The sequence below is a fragment of the Mandrillus leucophaeus genome, unplaced genomic scaffold (genome assembly GCF_000951045.1).
Source record: "Mandrillus leucophaeus isolate KB7577 unplaced genomic scaffold, Mleu.le_1.0 Scaffold1183, whole genome shotgun sequence".
Lineage (NCBI taxonomy): Eukaryota > Metazoa > Chordata > Mammalia > Primates > Cercopithecidae > Mandrillus > Mandrillus leucophaeus.
Window position 1 is genome coordinate 227458 of NW_012100132.1, and position 8049 is coordinate 235506.

The 8049-nt window shown below is 51.5% G+C and overlaps 1 protein-coding gene across 6 annotated transcripts in view; it reads left to right on the forward strand.

Annotated features, from left to right (window-relative positions):
- The window catches only part of REXO4 (REX4, RNA exonuclease 4 homolog (S. cerevisiae)), a 12956-nt gene that overhangs the window by 1177 nt on the left and 3730 nt on the right, over positions 1-8049 (forward strand). For 2 of the 6 annotated variants that reach the window (XM_011965511.1, XM_011965499.1), the window contains exons 2-5: positions 2543-2889; positions 4633-4776; positions 5056-5249; positions 6470-6558. In XM_011965511.1, the coding sequence (XP_011820901.1) occupies positions 2597-2889; positions 4633-4776; positions 5056-5249; positions 6470-6558 (720 nt within the window). In that variant the 5' untranslated portion in view covers positions 2543-2596. The remainder of the gene's footprint in view (positions 1-2542; positions 2890-4632; positions 4777-5055; positions 5250-6469; positions 6559-8049) is intronic. The other 4 variants (XM_011965521.1, XM_011965531.1, XM_011965504.1 and 1 more) reach the window with 3 other exon arrangements.

Below are 8049 nucleotides of genomic sequence, written 5' to 3' on the forward strand. Positions count from 1 at the left end.
AATATTAGCTTGGTGTGATGGCGCGCGCCAGCGCAGCTACTCGGGGAGGCTGAGGCAGAAGAATCGCTTGAACCCGGGAGGCAGAGGCTGTAGTAGGCCGAGGCCGTGTCACTGCACTCCAGCCTGCGCAACAGTGTGAAACACAGTCTCAAAAAAAAAAAAAAAAAAAAATCCCGAAACCAGATGAACCACCCAAGGACAGTGAGAAGAACACACTGGTAGCTGGGCCCGGCAGCTCACGCCTGTAATCCCAGCACTTTGGGAGGCCGAGGGGGAGCGGATCACCTGAGGTCAGGAGTTGGAGACCAACCTGGCCAATATGGTGAAACCCTGTCTCTACTAGAAATACCAAAAAATTAGCTGGGCGTGGTGGCGCGCGCCTGTAGTCCCAGCTACTAGGGAGGCTGAGACAGGAGAATCACTTGAACCCGGGAGGCAGAGGTGCAGTGAGCGGAGAATGTGCCACAGCACTCCAGCCTGGGCGACATAGTGAGACTCCAACAACAACAAAAAGACTCAAACAACAACATAGTGAGACTCAAACAACAACAAAAGAACACGCTGGTCTGTGTAGCAAGACAGGGAGAAAGAAGATCCCTGTGTAGAAGTGAAAAGCAGATAGCAGACATGTGATAGAGAGGGTTCTAGCAATACTTATGGTCTTGAAATAAATATTAATTGAGCTCCTAAAATGTGCACTCTGCCATGTGCTCTATGCCATGTGTGTTGCAATCCCCACAATAAGACTGTGAGGTGGACACTTTCATCATGTCTGTTGCACAGATGAGGAATTAGGCTGGGAAAGGTTAAATAGATCGTCTAAGATTGCGGCTGGGAACCAGGTGGCTGACTCTGGAGTCCATGCTTTAAACCTGTGTTGTACCTGCTGTCTCTCTAGTGACTGGCGCTTCTCTAGAGGTTGCCTGCTCTCTCCCAGACACTTCCGCGTGTGTCACTCATACATTCTTACCACATCCCTTGGAGCTCCCTTGAAGCTACTGTTAGGACTGCTGCCTGGGCTCCAGTGATTCTCCTGCCTCAGCCTCCCGAGTAGCCCACATCTGTAATCCCAGCACTTTGGGAGGCCCAGGCAGGAGGATCACTTGAGTTCAGGAGTTCAAGTCCAGCCTGAACAACATGGTGAGATTCCGTCTCTAAAAAAAGTAAAAAGTAGTTTTTCAAAAAAGAGATGTGATCCCCAGTGTTCGAGATGGGGCCCATAGGAGGTATTGGGTCATGGGGGCAGATCCCTCATGAATGACTTGGTGCCCTGCCCTCAGTAATGAGTAAATTCTCACTCTGCTAGTTCATTCGAGGGCTGGTTGTTTTAAAAGAGCCTAGCACCTTTCTTGCTCTCTCACCATGCGACACACTTGCTCCCCCTTCACCTTACACCATGATGGGAAGCTTCCTGCGGCCTCACCAGAAGCAGATGCTGGCACCATGCTTCTTGTACATCCTGCAAAACCATGAGCTAAATAAACCCATTTTCTTTATAAATTACCAAACACAGGTATTCCTTTCTAGCAATGCACAATGAGCTAATACAGATGGGGTTTCACTTTGTTGCCCAGGCTGGTCTTCAACTCCTGGTTCAAGCAGTCCTCCCACCTCAGCCTCCCCGAATGCTTCTTGAACCTCCTAATACTCTGCACAATATCTCAGTGCAGGCTTTCCTAATGATTTTCCTGTATTGACACACGGGACCAGTCCAATTCACATGGGCAGCCTCAGGGTTCTGTGGAATTTCTTGAACACTAACTCTTCTCCCAAGAAAGAAGAGCAAAATAAGTGAATGGAAGGGATGTTTGCTGTAGGGAAACTTTTGAGTTTTTTCTAATTTATCCAAGGAAATCAGCCCTTCAGTTCTTTACGTATCACGGGAACAGGTAAGTAACACCCGCCTCATCATTGCACTGTGGTGGAGCCCACTGCAGCTGGGGATTTGAACACAGGGAGGAAGCTAGGCTCTAAGACCGCAGGAGCCTCTGCTTGGGTGACGGCCAAGCTGTGGCTGCCAGCAGTTCTTCAGCCACTCCAGCTGGACAGAAGCTGTTCTTTTTGTTTATCACACCGCCCACCTCTCTGAGACCTTCACAGCAGTAGCAAACCAGGGAATCTTGTTAAAAAAAAAAAAAGGTGATTTCTGTGTAGCGGGGTGTTGGCCCAAGCTGTGAGGGAAGTTAACTCCAAAATTCTTTCTAGATGAACTAAAAAAGGGAAGTGGTCTGCGGTGTCCAGCCAGCTCAACAGGTACCTAAGGTGTGGAATGAGTTTGAAATTTTGTATGCCTGAAGGAGCAGGCGTAAAATGCATTATAATAAGATAAGCAAAGCAACAGCATTTCACCACAAGTGACTCATGAGAGTGAAAAAGCTTTTTCCAAACAGTTTGAAAATGAATTTCAGTGATGCGGATGGGAATTGTATAGACGTGATTAGTGTATGTGTGTGTATATGCATACACACGTAAGTTTTTTTTTCAATCTGCTGTGTGTCATTCCCAAATTCAAATGTAGCATGTATTTTATTTTGGGTCCCAGTGGCTGCTGAAACAGAAATCTCAGACCCCAGAAAAGCCTCTTGTCATCTCTCAGATGGGTTCCAAAAAGAAGCCCAAAATTATCCAACAGAACAAAAAAGAGACCTCACCTCAAGTGAAGGGAGAGGAGATGCCGGCAGGAAAAGAGCAAGAGGCCAGCAGCGGCTCTGTTCCTTCAGGCTCCAAGATGGACGGGAAGGCGCCAGTACCTCGCAGCAAGGCCAGTGGAGCAGAGCACATTAAGAAAGGAACCAAGGAAAGGACAAATAGTGATATTGTTCCAGAACGGGGGGACATCAAGCATAAGAAGCGGAAAGCTGAGGAGGCAGCCCCGGCCCCACCCACTGAGTAAGTATCGGCCACCTCAGCACTGAGAACTGAGGCGCAGCGACTTCACCAAGGCCTGCCTCCTTATGGAGGCTGGTGGCCTCACCGCAGTCTCTCCATCACCTTACCCTGATGTCGTCTGTTCCTTGTTTACTTGCTGTTACTTGTATTCCCCTAGAGTGTAGGCATGATAAGGCAGGGCCTGCTTCTTCCAGGCGTTGAGCAGAGCTCAGCATTTAGTGGGTGCCAGTACACGTGTGTGGAAGGAAAGCATGCTAAAGCCAGAAAGACCCGACTATGAGGCCTGTCCCTGCTTCTCACCAGTTGGGTGGCTTGGGGCAAGTTTCTGACGTCCTCTGTGCCTTGTGTTAGTCCTGGTGGCGTCACAGGGAGATTGCGAGGTTGGCTCTCTTGGCTCAGTGCCTGGTAATTACTTCAACACTGTGATGGAGCCAGGTGTGGTGCCTGTTGCCTGTGGTCCCAGCTCCTCAGGAGGCCAAGGTGGAAGGATCACTTGATCCCAGGAGGTCGAGGCTGCAGTGAGCTGTGATTGCACTTCTGTCTCCAGCCCGGGTGATAGAGCGAGACTCAAAAAAAAAGGTTAAAAGAATAAACCCTGTGCTGGCCACCCACGTGGGGTGGACCAGGAGTCAGTGGCTATCTCTGAATGGTTCAACTGGAGGTGACGTGTTCGTAAGTCACAGCTGGCTTCGTGTCACCTGGGTGTTCAGGACATGGTCGCTGACGGCTGAGGAAGGAGCCATTTGGGGGCCTCCCTGTGTTGTGCTAGGCAGGCTGTCTGGGATAGAGTTCAGTGAGGCGGGCCCGCTCCTTCCTCTTGAGGCTTATTGTCAAGTGCAGTAGACAGACTGTAACCACAGCTGTTGCCTAAGTGTGGTCAGGATAAATCTGGTGAGGAGAAGGTGTTGGGAGCCTGGGACACGGGGGACGTGTCCATTCAGTGGGTCCAGGAAGGGCTTTTCTAAGGAAATGACATTTAACCTTAGCCTAAGAGACAGATTCCCCAGGCAGGTGTTACGTACCTGCGTGAGCATCCGAGTATGGAGGGCAAAGGGTTCTGTGTTTCCATCTTACAGGCATCGTGTCTGTTTGTGTTTCCTAAGTGTTTGATCATGAACCTGTTCCTTTCATAATTAAAATGCTAGCACTCATTACACCTGGGCGGTGGGTTATATGTTTCTGTTTTATATTCTTTGTGCTTGTCTGTGTTCCTAAATCTTAAATAATGAGTGTATTTTCTAATTAGAAAAGAGATGAGGCCAGGCACTGTGGCTCACACCTGTAATCCCAGCTCTTTGGGAGGCCGAGGCGGGCGGATCACTTGAGGTCAGGAGTTCAAGACCAGCCTGGCCAACATGACGAAACCCCATATCTACTAAAAATGCAAAAAATTAGCCAAGCATGGTAGTGGGCGCCTGTAATCCCAGCTACTAGGGAGGCTGAGGCAAGAGAGTTGCTTGAACCTGGGAGGCAAAAGTTGCAGTGAGCCAAGATTGTGCCACTGCACTCCAGGCTGGGTGACCCAGTGAGACTCCATCTCAAAAAAAAAAAAAAAAAAGGAAAATGTCAAGATAATCAAAATAGCAGAAGCAGCAGGGCCAGCGGTCGGGGTGTCTGGGGCCAGCCTGTGGGAGAGGCAGGCCGTGCCATCGCCCCACTCACCTGCACAGTCAGCCGCACAGCCCCGCCCCGCCAGTTGCACTAGGCTCTTCTGGTGATCAGCTTGTTACCTTTGCCTTTTAGGGAAGACATCTGGTTTGACGACGTGGACCCGGCGGATATCGAAGCTGCCATAGGTCCAGAGGCGGCCAAGATAGCGAGGAAACAGTTGGGTCAGAGCGAGGGCAGCGTCAGCCTCAGCCTCGTGAAAGAGCAGGCCTTCGGCGGGTACGCTGGTCTCAGGGAGCGGGCTCTGCTGGGGATGCTTAGCTGTAGAGGGCGGGGCTTCTTCAAGGAAGAGGATACTTTCCTCTCCCCGAGGTGAATGGAGCAAGCACCTCCCAGGGTCCTGCTAAGAACCAGGACCACACAGAGCTTGTCACGTGGGTGCAAATGAGTGCGGGGCAGAGAGCTTGCCAACACTTTGTCCATGGATCCCTGGGGCTCTGACCTGGAGCCCTGTGTCCTGCCGTGTTTATTAAACTAGAGCCTTTGGTTACCCTTCAGCCTGACAAGAGCCTTAGCCTTGGACTGTGAGATGGTGGGCGTGGGCCCTAAGGGGGAGGACAGCGTGGCCGCCCGTGTGTCCATCGTGAACCAGTATGGGAAGTGCGTTTATGATAAGTACGTCAAACCAACCGAGCCCGTGACGGACTATAGGACAGCGGTCAGTGGGATTCGGCCTGAGAACCTCAAGCAGGGTATGTCATCTGCAGCTCAGGAACTTAGAAGGGAAAGTCGTAACTGGATGCATTTTCTCCCTTTTGTTCCCTTTTGCTTCTGAGACACTCACTGTAGCTAGTTTCGATGCGTCTTGTCTCCTCTTGGGGCGATGGGGTTTCAGATACAAAGGGCATCCTTAGACGGCTTTACACCCATTTCTGCCTTGCACTTCATTGCCTCCTGTCCACCGACTTGAAGACCAGGCCAGTAGCCAGGCATGGTGGCTCGTGCCTATAGTCCCAGCTACTCAGGAGCCCGAGAAGGGAGGATTGCTTGAGCCCAGGAATTCAAGTCCAGCCTGGACGACATAGCGAGACCTTGTTTCTAAAAAAAATTTTTTTTTTTTTGAGATGGAGTCTCGTTCTGTCGCCCAGGCTGGAGTGCAGTGGCGCGATCTCAGCTCACTGCAAGCTCCGCCTCCCGGGTTCACGCCATTCTCCTGCCTCAGCCTCCTGAGTAGCTGGAATTACAGGCATGTGCCACCACGCCCTACCAATTTTGTATTTACTAGAGACAGGGTTTCTTCATGTTGGTCAGGCTGGTCTCGAACTCCCAACCTCAGGTAATCTGCCCGCCTCGGCCTCCCAAAGTGCTGGGATTACAGACATGAGCCACCGCGCCTGGCCTTCTAAAAGATGTTTTTTAAAAAATTAGCTGGTCCTACTTGGCTTGGGCCACCCTTGGTCTAGTAAGCCCTGTTTGGGAGGTACAGGTGGGATTGGTGGTGGGGTGGTCCCCAAAAGTAGGCAGGGCTGCCTCTGGAGCCCAGGGTCTAGGGCAACACATCTCTGCCCGTTTTTGTGGGGGCAGTTTTGTTTTTATTTCCATTAGGAAAATTGTCAAGTAAATTATGAGGTTGAATAGGCAGAACCGCGCTGCCAGGCGGCTCTAAAAGTTTCTCAGTGCCTACACTCAACATATGCTCTCCTCCAGCCACGAGCCGACTTTGCAGACTGTGAGGAGCACTTTATTCCTCTCCTCAGAGGTGGTCCTCGCAGCCACCCCTGCCAGGGGCCCGCAAGGCACTTCTCCCAGGGGGGTGGGTGGGTGTGGTGGCTTCGAGTCACCCTCCGCAGTGGCATTGCTGGCCTGACCCTTTGTCTTAGGGCTGGCCAGAGGTGGGAGCGGGGCTGCCTCCTCTAAGAATGATGGTGATGTGTGTGTTGCAAAAAACCGCTTCTTTGTGTGGATTTTCCAGGAGAACAGCTTGAAGTTGTCCAGAAGGAAGTGGCAGAGATGCTGAAGGGCAGAATTCTAGTGGGACACGCTCTGCATAATGACCTGAAGGTACTGGGTTCCCTCCCGGGGACTCGGCCTGCCCCTGCTCCGTGCGTGTTACACTCACCCCCTTGTGCTGTGTTGTGGAGTTTTTTTAAATGGTTGGGTTTGTGCCCTGTGTTGGGAATACTTTGGTAATAATATCAGATACCACGTGCTGAGTTCTTACTGTGTTTTAGGAGCCATGCGAGGCTCTTGTTTTGAGAGCCCCCAGCAAAACTGGGGTTCCCATACCAGAGCAGCTGGCAATCCCACCCTAACAGGAAATGAAGGTGCTGATACCTCTTTTACCTGGAGGAGGGCCTAATGCCCAGTTGTCCTATCCGTGACCAGGGTCCCTCTGCAGGAAACTAGTTTATCCTGGCAGATGCCCTGTGACCCGTGTTCAGGTTACGCCTGCCTGACCGTCACCCTGGCCCTGGGAGCTTGCCTTTGCCTTCTTCCTGGCATCCCAGGAAAATCCCGCCTGGGGCAGCCCCTGGCTGTTCAGATGGAAGGTGCAAATTCAGACACCAGCACTGTGGGAAACAAGGTCAAAGACATACACAGACCCTGGGCAGAGCAGGCCTCATGGGTGGGGAGGGCAGCCCGCCATCCCCTGGTCATCCGAGGCAGGAATGAAGAGTCAGGCAGAGCGAGTATGTGTGTATTTACAGGAGAACAGGGTGGGGGTCACTTTGAGTTTATGGCCAAATGCCTGGATGTTGGTTTAAAGGACACAGTGGGAACAGTGGGGAGGCCAGTCTGCTAGATGGGAGAGATACTTCTTAAGTTCTCACCTCTGCCCGCCGGCTTGAAGCACTTGGGTGTGGTGAGGAGCTTGAAGCCGTTCAGAAGGAAGTGGCAGAGATGCTAATGGTCAAACAGCAGCCTTTGCTGTGGTGCTCCCGTTATGGCACTATAGAGATCTCTTGAATCCATTAAAGATGCCAGAGGTGTTCACGCTTGTTTATAGAGGGTGAAACTGAGATGAGAACCACCCGGGCAATATCCTCACAGAAAGTCTTGTGTGCTCCTGTCATATCCCCTCAGAGACTGCCACTGTGGTAACTTGTCCTTCCCTCCTGACTCTGGCTCCATCCCTGGTAACTTGTGCAACACATGTTTAAGTCTTTCTTGAAGATTATGCTGAGGACCAGACACAGTGGCTCATGTCTGTAATCGCAGGTTTTTGGGAGGCTGAGGCTGGAGGATTGCTTGAGGCCAGGAGTTAGAGACCAGCCTGAGTAACATAGGGAGACCCCCACCTCTGTAAAAAATTTTTAAATTAGCCAGGTGTGGTGGCGTGTGCCTGTTGCCCCAGCTACTCAGGAGGCTAGGGTGGAAGGATCAGTTGAGCCCAGGAGGTCAAGGCTGCGGGGAGCCATGATTACCCCATAGCACTGAAGCCCAGGTGACAGAGTGAGAGCCTATCAAAAAAAAAAAAAAAAAAGGCCGGGCGCGGTGGCTCACGCCTGTAATCCCAGCACTTTGGGAGGCTGAGGCGGGAAGATCATGAGG